At 36.4% G+C, this 19,260-nt stretch overlaps 1 protein-coding gene across 1 annotated transcript in view; it reads left to right on the top strand.

The window, feature by feature from the left end:
- The window catches only part of PYGB (glycogen phosphorylase B), an 85,249-nt gene that overhangs the window by 46,054 nt on the left and 19,935 nt on the right, over nucleotides 1-19,260 (top strand). The window contains exons 7-15 of the mRNA XM_007476603.3: nucleotides 4,618-4,700; nucleotides 7,434-7,577; nucleotides 8,632-8,724; nucleotides 9,550-9,696; nucleotides 11,033-11,196; nucleotides 12,818-12,932; nucleotides 13,420-13,521; nucleotides 14,965-15,112; nucleotides 17,579-17,637. Of these exons, the coding sequence (XP_007476665.1) occupies nucleotides 4,618-4,700; nucleotides 7,434-7,577; nucleotides 8,632-8,724; nucleotides 9,550-9,696; nucleotides 11,033-11,196; nucleotides 12,818-12,932; nucleotides 13,420-13,521; nucleotides 14,965-15,112; nucleotides 17,579-17,637 (1,055 nt within the window). The remainder of the gene's footprint in view (nucleotides 1-4,617; nucleotides 4,701-7,433; nucleotides 7,578-8,631; nucleotides 8,725-9,549; nucleotides 9,697-11,032; nucleotides 11,197-12,817; nucleotides 12,933-13,419; nucleotides 13,522-14,964; nucleotides 15,113-17,578; nucleotides 17,638-19,260) is intronic.

Below are 19,260 nucleotides of genomic sequence, written 5' to 3'. Positions count from 1 at the left end.
GTGATGTTGAAGGATCTTAAAGCCATGGCAAAGGAGGGATCAGATGAAAGGAACCACTGGTACTTAATTTGGAGAAAAGGAAACTTGGTTAGGAAGTGGACATGATAGCCTTCTTTATGTGTTCACATTTATTTATTTATTTATTTAGGCCATACCTTCCATCTTAGAATCAGTACTGTGTACTGTTCCAAGGCAGAAGAGTGCTAAGGGTTAGGCAATGGGGGTAAGTGACTTGCTGTTACAAGGGAATCACTTTAAAAGACTGATATATATATATTAATTTAAGGTCGCCAAGGAATCAGCTATGTAATTCCTAAATGAAAAACTCAAGTCAGCCGTCAGCCTTTTTTGGAGTTTAATTACAATAGGAGCAAGAAAGGAATTAGAGATATATATAGAGAGAGAAAGGGGAGAGAAGGGAATAGGGCTTAAATACCCCTTCTGTTTAGGCTGGGCCAAAAGGCCCAAGCCCTTAGATAGCTGGGGCAAAGAAAAGAGATCAGTCCCTTTCACTCACGTGTCCAAAATGGAGAAACAGTCTCAGAGGCCCCCACCTTCAGCTTCCTTCCGAGCAAGCTTCCTCAGAGCCCAGGAACCACACCGACCAAAAAACTCAAATCCTCCCTCCAGTCTCCAGACCCTCCTATCTTTAAGGACACCATCCAAGTTGCCTCCCCTCAGTCCTCACATCTACCAATCACTCTTCATCAATTTCCCTGTCAATGGAGGCTCTCGCTTAACCCAGGACCGCCCAGAGGTTTCTGGCTTTTGCACATGTCTGTTGAAGGTCATATTTTTCAAATGATTAAATCTTTACTCCTTTGTTACAGCCCTTTCTAAATCCTGTTAACTTGAGTATGGTAGAGATTGGAATAATTAAATTTTGATCTAGGCTGCAGCCCTTACTCAATCCTATTAGGACTGAATAGGGTGGAGATTTATTCCTAGTATCTCCATTGTATCAATTCTAAAATCAATCAAGACTCAAAGAAATTCCTGTTCTATGCTTAAGCATAGGTCAAAGTCCTTTCCATTGTTCAGCAAAGGGTTTCTGTCCTAAAGTAATCTTAAGAAGGGAAGAGAAAGAACCTCCCATGCCAATGGGGTTCCCATTCCAATAGACTGTCAGTAAGAAATTTTCCAAGTATGAAATATCCCAATGGTGAAATTTCCAACATTTATAAGTCTAAGGAATTTTGAGGTTTACAATCCCCCCTGATGATCATTGGGAGACTAGTCTCCCCATTGATCATTTAACATAATCATTTTGTAGTTCTAAATTCACTTCTAACTAAAGATATACACAATATTCAATTTTCTAGGAGAAATTAGAAGAGTGAGAGAGGAAATAGAAAAGAAAAGAAAGCAAAACCAATGTTTGCTAGGCGCATTGACAGAAAGCCAAATTAGGGGCAGTCCCTTTTGGCATAAATGTTACAATAAATGTTCAATCAAAAGTTCAGTCCAATCAATCACATCCAAAGTTCATTCTTGATCTTCTTGATGAAGTGTAGGTTTTCGGCATCTTTCTGCAACAGTTCATTCTCTGGATATAAAAGTTTCAAGCTTCTTTCTTGAAGATCTTTTCTCAAACAAAATCAAAATCTTTGAAATTTTTATAAAAGTAAAATCTTAAACAAAAGTCTTGGATTTTTATAAAAATAAAATCTCAAACAAAAAAAAATCAAAAATGAAAAAATTCTTAGATTTTAAATTAAAATACAATCCCCCCTGAAGTAAGTATTTAAAAAAAAAATATATCAAGTTTAGCTCAGAATGCAATGTTCAGTTATGGGGGTGTATGTGTCAATTATCAAAAGAATAGAAAAATAATCAAAAACATAAGAAAAATTCAAAATAGACCTTGTATAGGTCCAGTTTAAAGTAATTTCTATCCCACAAGTATGTAGGATAGAATGCAGTAATATTTCACTTAGCCATCTGTAGCCAAGACTACAGGAAGTTGCCATAATATAAGAAGAAAAGAATTAGAATTCTATTTTGATGGGGAAATGTCATTCCCTTGTCTGATTTTTTTCTTCAGAGATATAGGGAGCCAGCATGATAGTCAAGCTTTGTACTTGTTTGAGTATTTTGAAAAGGAGTGTAGATACAAGGAAGTCCTACGACTTAAACATAAGTTAAGCGTCGCAACCTTGAGTCTCACTTTAATATTTCATGTGTGCTCTATTGGCACTATTCAGGTTTAGTCTGTGCTCCTTGTTTTTATCCCTTTTCCTGTAATCAGACACAAACATTAATCACAGTCCTATAATATTTTATCAATAAATGGCAGGTTCCCATAGTTTAAAGCTTTTAGGCATATATTGATATTATAGCAAGAGTATATATATTAAATTGTATTACTGCAGGGAAAAAATATTAATATTAATTATGTGTACCTTCAGTACAAAAAATGAGAAAAAAAATCAAATATTCTGATAAAAAAATAAAAGAAAAGAAATAAGAAAAAATAAAAAAAATCAGTAATTCAATATATTCTTGAAAAAAAATATCCATTTGTCTATGGATTATTATCTCCAATTCTTATGATAAGATAGAGTCACAATTCATATGATAAGATAGAGTTAATCAGTCTCAGCAGAAGATGCTTTCTTCACATGTGAACAGTGAATCCAAGAGTCTCTTTCTCCAATCTTTATAGATGTTGGAGTAGTTAATAATATTTGGAATGGTCCTTCCCATGAAGGTTCAGTTGCTCCAGTTCGCTTGAAATTCTTGATATAAACTTTATCTCCTGGGTTCAGGTCATGCAGAGAAAAGTCTAATGGTCCAGCTTGTACTGCAGCTCCGGATTCATGAAGTTCACGTAGTTTGTGCTGTAACTCCTGTATATAGGAAGCAATAGTAATATCTCCCCCTAATAGCGATGTATAAGCCGGGGAGAAAGGCTTAGCCTGTATAGGCGGATGTCCAAAAAGCATCTCAAATGGTGAAATATGTAAGTCTCCTCTAGGCCTGCTTCTAAGATAAAATAGGGCCAGAGGGAGAATTTCAGGCCATTTTAAATGGGTCTCAGTGCATAATTTGCCAATCATAGTCTTAAGTTCTTTATTCATCCTCTCCACTTGGCCTGAGCTCTGGGGGTGATATGGAACATGGAATTTTGGAGTTATCCCCAAGCAAGAATATATTTGATTTAAGACAGAATCGGTAAAATGACTCCCTCTATCGGAGTCAATACGTGCTGGTAGGCCAAAACGAGGAATAATTTCTTTTAAAAGTATCTTTGCAACAAAATCTGCTGTGGCTCGGGTCGTAGGAAATGCTTCCGGCCATCTGGTTAGTTGATCTACAATTACTTTGTAAATTACAATTACAATGTAAACTTTGAGGTTTACATTGCCCAGGGTCTCTAGGTTTGGCTCTCAATCCACTGAGCCACTTAAGTTGCTCCACATGCAACATAGAAGGACTGGTTAGTTCTGTTTGGCCTCAGAAGCAAAACTATAAACAAATAAATTTACCTTTTTATATTAGGAACAACTTTGTAGTAGTTCTTGCCAAAAGTGTAAATGAGTTGTCTTGGGGAATAATGAATTCCCTCTCATTGGAGATCAGTCAAAGAAAGACCACTCATTAGACTTCAGTGATTCTGGGAGAGTGAGGTTATGACTATGTAACTGCCTCACTTAAGTCTAATTCTGTCACCAGACATCTCTTCACAATTTTGTTAATCCTCTTTATGAAAACAAAGGATGAATGACAACAAAAACAATTTACTGGATATTTTATAATGAGGACTGTTTTTAGGATATGCTTCTATGATCCTTTCTGGCTCTGAAATTTTGTGTTTCTAGGATAATTTTTGCAGTTATTTATTTATAGTATCATTCTTTGAGATAAAAAGCATTTGATTTTAAATCCAGTCCAGCTTTAATGAATAGAGATCTAGTCCATTGAGCAAGTAAGACCTGCATTCACATTATGCCTGACTTGACTGTGTAACCCTAGGCAAGTCAGTTAACCTCTAGAGAACTCTCTAAAGTTGCAGAAAAGGTATCAGCCTGCATTGGTAGAGGGAATTCCTTACCTAGGAGTTGATTATTCATATGAAATATGGGGCCAAGTCTCTTTCCTGTTATTATTGGGTCATTCTAGATGTTCACACACTTAATCCTTTATTACCACACAGTCTTCAGAATTAGGCCAGGTGTTCACCATTTTCTTCTCTTTATACTTGTTTTCTATAAGTGAAGTTGGGTCCTGGCTTTATGTTCTCTCTTAGAGATAGGATTTATTTGTACTTCAGAAATAATTTCTTTTCAAATGAGGCATTATCAGCCTTCCCATTCATATTTTGTCCTTCCAGACCTCAGATTCTCAGAACTATGCATTCATTGCTAATTATCATCTCTTGCCTTCATAAATTTTGCACAAAGATCCAGAAAATCTTTCCCATTTTAAAGATGGAACTGAGATAAAGGCAAAAATAAAAAATCAGTTTTTAGTTAGAATGGTATATGAATGAGGAATGCTTCTTTGGCTTAGAATGCTATAAGACAACACAGGTTAGCAGATAATGTTTTTACTAGATAAAGCCATATTAGTATTTTGAGAAAATTCACACTGTTAATGAGCTTTCTTTTTCTCTAGTTAATGTGGGGGACTATATTGAAGCTGTTCTGGATAGAAATTTGGCTGAAAACATCTCCAGAGTCTTGTACCCAAATGATAATGTGAGTAGTAATTTATTTTACTCTTATTAACATTAAAACATTTTAGAGGCATTGCATATAGATTAATCATTAGTAATATAGAGGCAGCATTGTACAGTAAAGAGAGCTGGACTCTCAGCAAGACTGAAGTTCAGAAATTCCCGAGCTCTGGGTCCATGGGAAAATCACTTAGCCTCTCTGACCCCTCAGATAACAACACCTTATCTATAAATTATAGACAGATTATGATCTATTTCAGTGGAGGTGAGAATGATGAAATCACAGGTTCATGAATGGAGGTGTTGGCAGTACATATCCTTTAAGTGAATAAAAGTAAAAATGAAGGATTTTCAAATCTTTAGAAGTCAATAGGCCTTGAGTTTACTGTCCTTAAAGAAGAAGCAGTAATAATCTGTGCTTTTCCTTGGTATCAATCCCATGTTAGTACTAACTAGATGTCTGTTAGAAAGTTTTCTTTGATAATACACATATAACCTAGTGGAATTGATTGCTTGTCAATTTTGAAAGAGAAGAGAGGAGAGAGACAATATGAATCACGTAACCTTGGAAAACTTATGTATAAATGTATTACTGGAATAAAATAAAGAAAAAAATTTTTTTTAAGTTTTCTCTACAACATCCCTTCTTTTCCTGACTCAATTTGTCATGGTTTTTTTGTTTGCTTACTTTTTTTTTGAAATAGCTCTTGTTGTTGTTGTTGGGTTTTTTTGTTGTTGTTGCTTTGTTTTTTTAAGCTTTTGGAGAGCACAGAATTAAGAACCCAGGACTCTTAAGACTATTTTCTGGGTCTTCGCATTGACCAATTTATAACCTTTGGTCAAGTTGTTGAAATATTTAGCCCTCACTACTTTCATTTGTTAAGTAATTTGTGCCTTGCTTCATTGATATGTGCAAGTTTCCTATTGCCTTATAAGTTCTGCTTTTGGTATGAAAAGAACAGTGTTTTGAGACCTCACCTACCTCACAGGATCATTTTTTAAAACAGTATTTTGAAAATTTAAATACTATTGTTTCCTTGTTAATATAATATGATATTTAGAGTAGTTGGCTCTATATTTGGAGTACTCATTGTGGATGTGAGTTTGTTTTTTGTTTTTTTTAAACCCTTACCTTCTGTTTTGGTATTGGTTCCAAGGCAGAAGAGTGGTAAGAGCTAGGCAATGGGAATTAAGTGACTTTCCCAGGGTCACACAGCTGGAAAGTGTCTGAGGCCAGATTTGAGCCTAGGACCTCCCATCTCTAGGCTTGGCTCTCAATCCACTGAACTACCCAGCTGTCCCCCGTGAGGTTTTTTTTTTTTTTAAGAGTACTCATTCTTAATACATCAAATATTTGATGGCTGTATTTTCTTATGTGTAGTAGATCTAAGAGGAAAATGTTAAGTACTTTACTTCTTGTAAAGGCTTTATGAGTTACCAAGGAATTTGGCAGATTTATTCCTAATTCCAACCTTACTTTCCCACACAGAATGAAAAAAAGTATAATAGTCGCAAAAGAAGTGGCTTAGAGTCTTTGAGCCTCTTGGGTTTTGAGTAGGGACTTTAAGGAGTTTTTTGAACCATCAAAGGGTTTGGAGAAAAGGCCTAGGAACTCTTCCCAGATTGGCAGGTTTGTAGCCTCCAGGACAGCATGGTATAGAAGTGGTCTCCAAACTTTTTTGATTTTATACCCTTATCAGTGTGTAGATTTTCTTATTTAAAAATTCTCTTACTTATAAGCTATTATTGTAAAGTATATTAGTTATCCGTAAAATGGCAATGTTATGATGAGGAAACTGAAATACAGAGAAGTTAAATGGCTCAGGGTTACACAGCTTATAAATGTCTGAGACTAGATTCCAGATCTGTCCCATCTGTTCCTGCCTGCTTATCCTGTAAGACTGCCCCCTACAGAATGAGAAGGGGAAGGGCCCAGGCCTTTTACTCAGCAGACCATGGCTCCAGAGTGCTGAGTTGGCCTTCTAAAAGGCCTTTGCTGTAGTCACAAGGTGACCTGAGGGCAAGAAGAGGCCACATTTTCCCAAAGGTCCCTGAACAGTTTCTCTTATGAGTCTGAGGCCAGAGTGGATTTTAAATGTCCCAAGGGATCAGATCCTTCCTTGACTCAGAAAGGGGAAGATGGGAGCTTGTACAGCAGAAGGAATAGGTAGTGAAGGGTAGAAAGGTAAATGTAGTTGTATTGGAGACAAGCTGTAGGACTAAGTATTGTGGGGACAGAGGGAAGCTACCCATCCTCCCACCCTCCAAACAGTTGATCACATAATCTTTTCAGTCAGATTTCAACCTTCTTGGGGTTATTTCTCACTTTGGAAACTACTGGTGGAGTAAATAAAATGCTAGACTTAGAATCAGGAAGTCCCTTGTTCAGATCTTGCCTCTGATACTAGTGTGATCCTAAGCAATTCTCATAACTTAGCAAGTTTCTCATCTATAAATGGGGCTAAAAATAGCTGAGATCTAATACCTCACAGAGTTTTCAGTTCAAGTGAGATATACTATGTCACGTATTTTGGAAACATTAAAGGATTATGCACATATAATCTAATATTTTATCCAGATAGAATGTTATGCAGATTATACAGGTATCAGTTTGTTTTTGTCAGCATTATGCTTGACAAGCTTTTGGCTGGCCCCTCACATCCCCAGAGGTTAGCCAGATGCTGTGGCTCTGGGCATTTCACTTGGTTCAGGCTCTTCAGCAGAGCCTGTCACACATCAGCTTCTCTTCCTCTAGTTTTTTGAAGGAAAAGAGCTCCGGCTGAAGCAAGAATACTTTGTGGTGGCTGCTACTCTCCAAGACATCATTCGTCGCTTCAAATCTTCCAAGTTTGGCTGCCGGGATCCAGTGAGAACCTGTTTTGAAACTTTCCCAGACAAGGTAGACTTGGGCCTACATTTTTCTTTGTAGACATGCCAATGTTTTTTTGTACTTATATTTCTCATTTGCACAGTGTAATGTGTCTACAGCCCAGTTCTTCAGTTTGACTATTCACACCCAGTGGTGATTTAATTGGCAATTACTGAATGCTTGGACAACTGCAGAAACATACTTCCTTGTCTAAGCTTTCTATTCACTTCTTTACTTCTCTGGAAAAACCCCCTCTTCCTATGTCAGTGTCTTACCTTGGGAGCTGAGGGATAAAAATTGTTTCCTTGACCTTTTTCTGTTTTGTTTGTGAAAAGCCCAGTGTATTTGGAAAATGATGTGATGGTTTCTTTTTTTTTTAATGTTATGAGGAGAAATTATATCTTAGGTAGAAAATTACTTAAAAATTTAGAGTCAGGAATGAGATACTATAAAAATAAGAGATTGCTGTAGATGTGCATTCATCCTCATTAGTTAAGTAATTTACCAATGTCAAAGTGATGATAATCAATATCACAGAAAATTTCTTAATATTCACTATTCTTGTATGTATTTAAATAGGAGCATCCCATTATAGTGGAATAAGTTTTTTATTTGGAGTCAGGAGAATCTAGATTCTAATCCCAATTCTGCTATTTATTTCTTGGGTGTCTTGAGATGACCCAGTTGACCTTTCTGAGCCTTTTCTTGCTGAGCTTTTTCTCACTTGTACAATGAGGACTTTTTGCGGGGTGGGGAGGGCTAGATTCCCTCAGAGTAATCTTCCATCTCCCAACTGAACAGTCTTATGTCCTATCCACAAACAGTGTTCTCAAGGCAGTGGCATTGTTGATTAGGAGAGGAAACCTACTCTTTTCTCCTTGATCCCCAACTCACATTCCTGGAAAAATTAATATCATAGATATCCTATTAAGTTATTACTCCCTTCTTGGGCTCTGACAGCCCTCGGTTCGTTTGCTATTCTAGAAGTTCTTATAAATAACAGAATGCCTTTGTTGTCGTCCTTAATGCTGAACCATAGAGGAAAGAGATGAATGTAGTAAAAATTTATTTATTTCAATTCCAGGTTGCCATTCAGCTCAATGATACCCACCCAGCACTCTCTATTCCAGAACTCATGAGAATTCTAGTGGATGTTGAAAAAGTAGATTGGGATAAGGTAAGAACAAAGGTAGTATTGGGGTCAGGGGAAGAAGGCTCTTTCTATATTCTAAAAGCATAGTATGACTCGTTTAACCTATCCAAATAGAATATTTATATGTGAATTCCAGAATTGTTGCCTGTCTTGATTCTATGAAATAGTAGGCAGATTGTTTGCTTTCCTGGGAATGACTATAATTGAAATTAAGAGTTATTGGGAGAGAAAGGTGGGCAATGAGAAGACAATAAGGACCATTCTGAAAAAAAGTTTCTATAATATTCCTATCAAAGAAAGGAAAGAAGGTTTATTGAGTAGCATAAGGATAGTAGAAAGGTGAGAGTGAACAGTGTGATCATTTAGGGAATGGACAGAGTTTCTTGCATCTCTTGCCTTGGTATAGATTTAACAAAACAAAATCTTAAGAGAGTAAGTAATTAAGTATATTTGGATCCATAACCTAGTTATTGGAGTCTTGGAAGTTCTTACAGTAGACTTTTTTTCCCTAACAAAAATGGATCAACCTGTGAAGTCATACGGTTTTTCCTGTTTTAATAGCTACCAAAACAAGCCATCTCAGGTATAAATGGCCTTCATTTTTTGTGTATTCTCTGAAATGGCTGCAGTGATATAATCAGTGTCAAGTCTGTGTATGGTCTTGTTGTGCTCTTTAACCTGCAGGAGAGGGCAGTGTTGCCCAAGATAACCTGAGCATGGACCTGTAAATACTTTCAGGTTGGATGTGACTGCCCTTCCCCTTCAGAGTTTTTATTGTCTTTGCCTTCTGAGGGAAGAAGTGGCATTTTAAAAAAAGTTGTATTTAACTTAGATCTACTCTTCCTCTAGGCCTGGGAGATCACCAAAAAGACATGTGCCTACACCAACCACACTGTCCTACCTGAGGCTCTGGAGCGGTGGCCTGTCACAATGTTTGAGAAGTTACTGCCCAGACACCTGGAGATTATCTATGCTGTCAATCAGAAGCACTTGGATGTAAGAGAGAGGCCACCTCCCATACTGATGGGGTGGGGAAAGGAAAACACAATGTGATTTAGGCTTGGTGGGGAATTAACGTATTACCCTGTAAGTGAACTCTGAGAGGAGATGATTATTTTAGCAACTATATATTTAGGGTGTGTGCTCTGGTACTGTTAGGGATAATTAGCTAATAATCAAGCTGCCAACCTTATGATTCTGCTTCATTCCTGCCAGTAGAATTCTGAAATGGCTGTCGTAATTATATAAAGTGTGAACTCTGTTTTCTTTATTTTACTGAGATCACAGAAGGAATCCCGCCTCTGATTAAGCACTAGGTTTGGACCTGCCTGGTGGCAGGCTTCTATATTGCTTAATACAAGAAGAATGTATGATGCTGACAGCAAAGGGAACTCTACCTACACACATTGTTACCTGCCAATAACTTGATACATGTGTCAAGGGGAGCTATTTCAGGCATATGGAGATTAAATGGTTTGTCCAGGGTTGCACAGCTAGTAAAATATCAAATGGAAGATTTGAAAGCATGCTTTCTTGACTCAGTCCAGTCTTTTATCCATTATACCTAGTATTATTTAAAAGCTTATGGGTAGGGGGCAACTGGGTAGCTCAGTAATTGAGAGTTAGACCTAGAGTAGAAGGGCCTAGGTTCAAATCTGGCCTCCAGCACTTCATAGCTGTGTGACCCTGGGCAAGTCATTTATCCCCCATTGCCTAGCCCTTACCACTCTTCTGTCTTGGAATCAATACTGAGTAGTATTGATTGTAGTATTGATTCCAAGACAGAAGGTAAGGGTTAAAAAAGAAAAAAAAAGCTTATGGGTAGCTCATGGCTCTGTGATTAGAGCACCAGGCCTGGAAATGGGGGATCCTAGTTTAAAATTTGACCTCAGACACTTCCTAGCTGTGTGACCCTCGGCAAGTCATTTAACCCCAATTGCCCAGTCCTTGTTCTTCTGCCTTGGAACCAATACTCAGTATTGATTCTAATACAGAGAAGTTAAGTGGGTTTTTTTTAAAGGTTATAAAAAAGAAAATTGTAGATACTTTAAATTTTTAGTCTTAAGTCTTTTTCTGTTGGCGTTGGGAAATGACAAAAACAAAATTAGCAGCATTTGGAATTGACAATATCATCTCTATAAAGTTGATTTTCTATTAGCAAGTCTAGTAAGCTACATGGGAACATTTGCTCCCATTTTTCTCTACTTTGCTTTGTGACCCTTAGGGAAAAGCAGAAAATCTTTTCTTTGGGAAGGGGAACATTTAGTTATCTTTTTTAGCTTCATTAATTCTGAGAGGAAAGCCAGTAATCTTTCTCTGTACCTTGGAATAGAATGTAGCTGCCATGTTTCCTGGGGATGTGGATCGGCTGAGGAGGATGTCTGTGATTGAGGAGGGAGACTGTAAGAGGATTAACATGGCCCACCTTTGTGTAATTGGATCCCATGCTGTCAATGGAGTAGCAAGAATCCACTCAGAAATTGTGAAGCAGTCTGTGTGAGTAGTTCCTGGACCGTGCCATTTAATGTTGTTAGACTTAAATTCAGGCATTGTGCCTTTGAAATCTAAAGGACTTAAAAATCTACTTCTTTGCCACTCTCCTGGTACTTAGGATACCATAACTAATTGAAACATATATGCTACACCCTAAATAGCCAATTAACACATAATAAAACTCATAATTAGTTCAGTAGGGTAAGTATGGCCTCCTATAGAGCTGATTGCTATTAAGTGGAAGACACGTCAGGAGATTCCAAGGTTTAGGTATTAGAATAAAGTTTTATGGCAAATAAAAGGGTTAAACTTCAATAACAGTTCTTGTATTTATCCCTTAAAGCAGATGTTACTGTGATACTGTGGTCTGAATGGTCTGTTAATCAGTAACATAAGTTTACCTCCCTAACTTTAAACTAAGAGAAACTACCTCATCAAATAGGCAGGGTGTCTTTTAGACCTTTTCCCTCATCCTCCATTCTTTCAATTGAGATTATGGGTAAGGAAGGCCACTGTTGGGGTAGTGACTAACATTAGACTTTGATCCCCAAATAACTTGAGACCCTCAACTAGTTTCACACTGTCCTGGAGGAATGATTGTAGATAAGCTAACTTTGTCAAATAGACCATAGAACATTCCCATTAGAAGAAACCTTAGAGATGATCTAGATCAGCATTGGTGCAGTATTGGCACGTGTGTCCAGCCAGCACAGAGGGAGCTGTTCTATCCCTCTCTTCCCAGTGCCCAAGGACATTTTTTGCATGCCCCACTGCCTCTGTCCAACCGTCCAAAACGAGCACTTCCTCCCTCCATTCTCTGGGTGTAATGCCTGGGATTTACAGGCAGCTTGAAGTTGCAGTTTGGGCATACAAACTTGAAAACCTTCGCCAACAATGTTTCTTTAATATTATCAGTGAGGAAATTGAGACTGATAGAAATAAAGTGACTTATTCTAAGAAATTCAGGTAGTAAATAGAGTCACGAATTGAACCCAGGTCTTCTAACTCCAAATACATTGCTCTTCGCATTATACCACACTCGCATAACTCAGAAGCCCTCCATATTTATTTTTCTGCCTGAAAACAATGTTCGCTTCAACTCAGAATTTACTAAATAATTTGTGTAAGACATGTGTTAGATATACAAAGAAAAAATTAATTAGTCCTTGACTTCAAGGATTTTTCATTCTACTGGTGAGTAGGAAGGTTGTCCAAAGGATTGGAGGGCTAAGCTTAGAGAACTGGAATAGTACTTCTTTAATCATTTTGAGTTAAGTGTTCAACTTTCTACTCAATTATATACAATAAGAACTCAGTCCAAAACCAGCCTTAAATATATATTGTCAAATCTTTGCTTCACCATTCTTGTCCTACTTACCTCCCAAAGTTGTTTAATCTGAGTAATGAACGTATGCCAAGGTACCTTGAACAAACCAATACTGTGCACATACATAAATGAAGTGTTCTGCTAATGTAGGGTAATAGATAATTCCAGAAATTCTATTGTAGATGTTTTATGTATATTAGAGTTCTGGGTGCCATATTTTTAAGTAAAGGGGGTTTTACTCATTTAGTTCCAAAGTCATATCATGAGCTTTCCCTGCTTCCTTTTTTTTAAAAATAGTTTTAAAGATTTTTATGAACTAGAGCCAGAAAAGTTCCAGAACAAGACAAATGGCATTACTCCCAGACGGTGGCTCCTGTTGTGCAATCCAGGCCTGGCAGAAGTCATTGTGGAGGTGAGCATCAGAGATGACCTTATATTTGGTTAGCCTTAAGACTCACAAGTTCAGTAGAAGTGATTGCAATTTAGTTGATGACAGGATTAGACTCAGGTGCTTTTTCTAGGTGAGAAGATGTTGTGGAGGTCATTTATGGTTTAGATCTTTAGCTGAAGTTGACAAAAAATCTCTAATCTTTGAATTGGGCAGCTTATTTGCACTAGCAGTGAACATGGTAATTTGCTCATAAGTTTGTAATGTCTTTTGTTAAAATGTGGGAGAAAAGTTCAGCCTCTGTTAGTTATTAATTGTAAAGAATGGGAGCACCTGCTTAGTAAGTTAAGTAGCTTGAGCTGAATGTTAGAAAGGGATATGAAAATAAGGGAAATGCACTAACAAAAGTGGTCATTTCAACAGTATTGATAAGAATGCCATGCTGGCTATCTTATAGTGTGTCAAAAGTCATGACCACTTTTAGCAACTAATGGTTTTTGCATTTCTGTAGAAAATTGGAGAAGATTTTCTCACAGATTTAAGCCAGCTGAAGAAGCTTTTGCCGTTGGTCAATGATGAAGCATTCATCAGAGATGTAGCCAAAGTCAAACAGGTAATAAGAGCATGAATAAAGTTTTCCTGGCATTTTCTCACTTTGTTACTCTGTAACTCCCAATTTTATTTTTCTTAATCAACTCCAAAATACTTTTTGGCATATATAACAGTTATGAAATCATATCAAACATTTGAAACTCAAAGAGATTGAATTGCTGTGGAACATGGTAACAATTTAATTCAGTTAATAAAACATTAAGCACCTACTATGTGCAAATTGGAAAATAAGTTTGGAGTGTATCACGTGCACAGAAACAGTTCTTGGATGAGAAATCTATCCTATTTCTAATTAATATTTGTTGAAAGATTCATCTTTTCCTAAATCCACCCCTTTACCAAACTTATCTTGGTTGAAGTGACTACCATCTATCCAATCACTCAGATTTGCAGTCTTGATTAATAATAATAATCTTGATTGACTATCTGGCCTGTCTTACTTTTCTAGCACCTTTTGTTTTGAAGGGAAATTGTGCTAGAGCTATGGAGAACTACTAGAGAGGAGTAGTTTAGACTGCTTTATTGGTTCAAAAGTGTATCTTAATTGTTTCTTTTTTTTTTAACCCATACCTGCTTAAGTGTCTATGTCTGTCTATCTTATCTATCTATCTGTCTGTCTATCTGTCTTCTCTCTCATTCAGAGCATGTAAAGGCTAGGCAGTTGGAGTTAGAGTCACATAGCTAGAAAGTGTTTCTGAGACCAGATCTGAACCTACATTCTTCTGATTCCAGGCTTTATGCTCTATCCAGTATGCTACTTAGCTGCACATAGCAAAGTTTTATCTTAAAAAACTTGCTGACAATGTGACCTTTGGCAGCGCTAATAAAAAGCTGAATTTATGTAATTTGAAGCCTTTCAAACCAAAGAATTTTACTCCCCATATAACTATCTTGAAGTAAAGCATAACAGAATTCCTTGCCTCAATGATTTATATTTGATAGCTTATTCCATTTAAAAAAATTCATGATGCAAAATTGATTTCTTTTGCCTAAATGTTTAACTTAAAATAATATCAATGATCTTGTCTGTTTAAAGGTTGTCATTATTCTTTCTTCTTTCTTTTAACTCTTTATTCTCTTATCTTCCCACTCTTCCACATTCCTTTTCTTTTTGTTTTGGTACCTCTTTCTGCAACTTGTTTGTTTGTTTGTTTTTTTAAATAAAATCTTTTCATCACAACTCTGATCTTTAAGCCTTACAGTGTTCTGCCTCCTTTGCCCCTCATTGCCTATGAATTTTTCCATCCCCATTGGATTTTTAGCAAAGTGGGAAAGATGCTGTGTTTGAGCTTATCAGAAATGCCCTTTGTTTCAGGGACAGAAATAGCTGCATATTTGCATTGTCTATAGATTCTCAAAGCTATTGGACATCATTAGAGTATTTACCAGGCAAAGAGAAAGTAAGGAAATAATCAAATGCTACTTCCTGTTTTCTCTTCCCTAGGAAAACAAATTGAAGTTTTCTGCCTTCCTAGAGAAAGAATACAAAGTGAAAATTAATCCCTCCTCAATGTTTGATGTTCATGTGAAGAGAATCCATGAGTACAAAAGACAGCTGTTGAACTGCTTACATATCATCACTCTGTACAACCGTAAGTGTTTGTTTCTCTAGCATTTTAGGTCTCAGTGGGGTATTAACTATTTCATGATTGTGACAGCTTAAAAAAACAAAGCTTCAGTGTTTCTCTATCCCTAGGACCCCTTTGTTTTCCCTATTCCTCTTCCATTCTCATTTGATTTTGTTATATTTCTTGACTGTTTTCTCTTATAGTTAATTACCAGTGACCTGCTTGATGGATCATATCAAAAGAGGGTCGTAAGGGATAGTAGACTTGTGCTTTACTTTTAGAATCATAGGATTTAGGGCCAGAAGAGACTTTAGATATCATTTAGCCCAGCTACCTCATTTCACAGGTCAGAAATGGACATTTCCAAGGTTACAGTAACAGATATTGGATTCACACTCAAAATTCAATTCTTTTTCTACAACACCAAACTGAAATTATGCTATTTCTTTAGTCTATGCTCAAATACTTAAACTAGATTTTATAATAAGGTATTGTAAATGCCTCATCTAAGAAAAAGGAAAAAATTAAAACTTCTTTGGTTTGAAGGGAGGACCAAAAAATTTTATACAGATTTATCAGATTGAAGAGGTAATGCATCACTAACCCCCATGATGCTGAAGGATTTCATCTGTATTTACCTTTTCCAACCCTGCTTATCATGCTTGCTAAAATCTAAAAGATTAATATTTTTAAAAATTCTTAATTAACTTTATGAGAAAGATAGAGTTCCTTTAGCAAGTATAGACATGGTTACTTCAACTATTTGGAGCTTATTTAAGACCATTGATTCTATTGGTAAAATGCCTTAGAATTGTCACAAATTGGGTTAAGCCTATAATATCTTAATGAAATTGTTACAAATTTTAAAAAATAAAGAAATCTTTATTACCTATCAGGAAGATTAATATTCAGTTCAGTCAGTTTAACTCCTCTCTGTAAGGCACAGTGCTAGGTGGCATTACAAAGATGGAAACAAATACCATTGCATGCTTCAGTAGGTTTGATTAAGAATAAGACTGACATGTGCCTGATATTAAAAAAGGTACATGGGGGTCAGGAGTCAATGCTTTATAGCAGACAGGACCCTGACAAGACTTTAAGGCAAGAGGCAGACATAGATCCACATCATACTTTTTCTATATTTTTGTATTTGTTTGCAAATGACAACCTTTCTCAGCCAATTTCCTCTCGCCTCTAAAATAGGAATCATAGTGTCTCTCATAGCTCTTAGGCACAAAGAACAAAACAAAACAAAAGTATTAGATGCTTATAATATATTGAAGAGAAGCTGGTAAAACTACATGGGATATTGCTTAACATGGTGTTGTTAAAGGCTGAAGTGATCTCATATCCCTTAATTTCCTGGATCCTCATTGGTTGCTGGCAAGAATTGTAGTTTTCTCAATACAGCCTTGATGGCTAAGGTTTCCAGGTGGCTTTAGATTAATTTTCCTTGGCCCACTTCTGCCCTTTATTGCTGGTCTTAGCCTCCAGCAACTTTAGCTTGATGGTTAGTGAGAATAATGAAGTACCCCAGAATGTGTGCTAGCCTGCTGGGCTATTCTTTCCTTGGTTTGGATTGAGGCTGATGTAATGTCTTTGGAATAGGGCCTAGGAAGTTGATATTAGCTCATCTTTATTTCTTGAATGATGGATTAAAAAAAAAATTCACTGACATAGTGAAAAGAACCAGAAACAGGAAGCTTGGCTGAATGCTAGTTTTGACTCTAATGCTTGTTATCCACACTAGCCAGAATGATTCACTTAACCTTTAACCTCTTGAGCTTTTGTTTCTTCATCTTTAAAATAAGGAAATTATCAGTAAGAGCCTTAGCAGGTATAAAAAATTATATGATTATGTGAAATATGACTTTATAAGCTATGAATGTGAAGCCAGAGAGCTTGAGTTCAAATCCTGACTGTATCAGTTATAATCTGTATGCAAGTCAGCAGTTTAGGGCATCACTTAAAATGGAGAGATTGGATTCAGTGACCAGTAAGTTATTTTATAATTATAAATTTGTGATCCTGTGATAAAGGGATGGAGCTTTTAATGATAGGTCCCATTCTATTTCATTATGTTGAATGGCTTTCAGGTAATGCTGAATATCCCCCAATTATCTTTAGTTTCTCATGAAATTTTTGTGATCTGATATTTTTAGAGTTGTTAAAATTATTCACTCGAAAAATTGCACATATAACTTGTTTTCAGGTACTGATTTATTTTATGTTTGTCTCTTAAATATTAAAAATCCTTGGATAATAGAAAATGAGCTGACTTCACTAATGAGGAAAACAATTATTTTTCTGAGCAATTTAAGCTGCATACTGTGCTGTATTTTATGTTTCATTTGTAAGGTTGGAAGAACCATCCTTTTCTAGTCGTGTCCTTTTGATGCTTTTTTTCTGTTGTTAGATATTTAAAGTATGTTGGAGTGATGAAAGGGAGTGAGTTTTTAAATACTTTAACCATCTTTGTTAATCCTATAGGAATAAGGAAAGACCCAAGCAAATCCTTTGTTCCAAGAACCGTTATGATTGGGGGAAAGGTAAGGTGTCTTAAAGATTCATAGAATGTTAGTTGAATTTGTACCATTTTGCTTACTTTATAGAAAAATTATAATCCTTGTTCATATGTTGGTTGGATAGCTTTTCCATTCAGCAATTGCTGCCTTAGGTGGCCCCCTAGACTTACTGTGGCTAAAATAATTTATCTTTTGGTGAAACTTAGTGATTTCTGCATCATTGAATTTGAAGTCCATTAAACATGTCCTAATTATTTTTCAGTCAAGTTGCTTGCCTAGACAAACTGTCCCCATCTTGTTCTTGTGAAATGGGATTTTTTTATAACCAAGTGTAACACTTCACATTTATTCCTGTTAAGTTTAATCTTCAATTTGTCCCAGTGCTAAAGCCCATCAGTTTCTTTTTGAATCCTCTCTTCTCTATTGTATTGTCTATCCATCCTAGCTTTATGTTTCTCTACAGGTTAAACATATCTACAAGCATGCCATAATTTTTCTCCTCCTACTCACTGAATAGTAAAAAATGCAGTGCCATACACAGACCCCTGGGCCGTTCCTTTAGAGACCCCCTGGAAAACTAACATCAAGTCAATACTTTTATGTGTAAAATTTAGTTAATTCCAACTTTAATCCAAGTATTTTTCCATCTTTTCTCACAGGAATAGCATGAAGATTTTGTTATGTACTTTATTAAAATGTAGGTAAACTAGGATGTGGTGTGGATTAGGGGAAAGGGTGCAAAATTTAAGGATCACAGGACCCACATTCACTATACTTGCTACTTAGATGGATCTTGGGTAAACCATTTACCCTCTTTGGGCCTCAATTTCCTCATGTGTAAAATGAAGGGATTAGAATAAATTATTTCTAAGATTCTTTCTATCTCTAAATTTGATCCTACCTATCTATAGTATTACTCTGATCTTTAGTAAGAGCAGAGACTGTACCTGTGATTTCATTTTTTCTGGAAACTCCCTCTACTAGTTAGTGCAAGTGAGCCCTTTCTCTGTAACTTAGTCTTGACCACACAGAGCAAGGGGAGGTTAGGTGACTTGCCCATGTTCTCCCTGCTAGGATGTGTTGAGACAACTTTTTATCTGTTACACCAGATAGCTTCTCTGCCAATTTTATAACCCCATCAAAAAAGGAAATTAAGTTAGTCTAGTGTGTATGGTTTCTTGGCAAAACTATGTTTATTATTGGTGATCACTCCTTTTCTAGATGTTCACTAATCATTCCTTTAATAACATGTTCTTGAATACTGACATCATAAAAAATCAAATTGCATTTTGTTTCCTATGTTCAGTTTCCTTTTTTGACATTTGCTCTCCTCCAATCCTGAAGGGCGGCACCTCTTGTTTTTTAAAGACCTTTCAGAGGTCATTGAGTGATTGCTGGATTAAGAATGCTGGAACCCTGGGTGTGTCAGGGGAAGAAGTCATGCCTCCTTTCTGATAAAGAAAAGCAGGGTGGAGTTTGACATGTACTCTATTTGGAAAGAACAGATTTCAAAAAGTCCAGAGGAAATATAGATAAATCTCATCAATTAAGATTCTTCAGATCATAGATATAGTGTTAGAAAGGTCCTCAGAGGCATCTAGTCCAGTCCCTTTGTTTTATAGATGAGATAAGGAAGGTTTGTGTACT

The sequence above is a fragment of the Monodelphis domestica genome, chromosome 1 (genome assembly GCF_027887165.1).
Source record: "Monodelphis domestica isolate mMonDom1 chromosome 1, mMonDom1.pri, whole genome shotgun sequence".
Lineage (NCBI taxonomy): Eukaryota > Metazoa > Chordata > Mammalia > Didelphimorphia > Didelphidae > Monodelphis > Monodelphis domestica.
The sequence above is the reverse complement of the archived record's forward strand: the minus strand, read 5'-3'. Positions and strand labels throughout refer to the sequence as shown.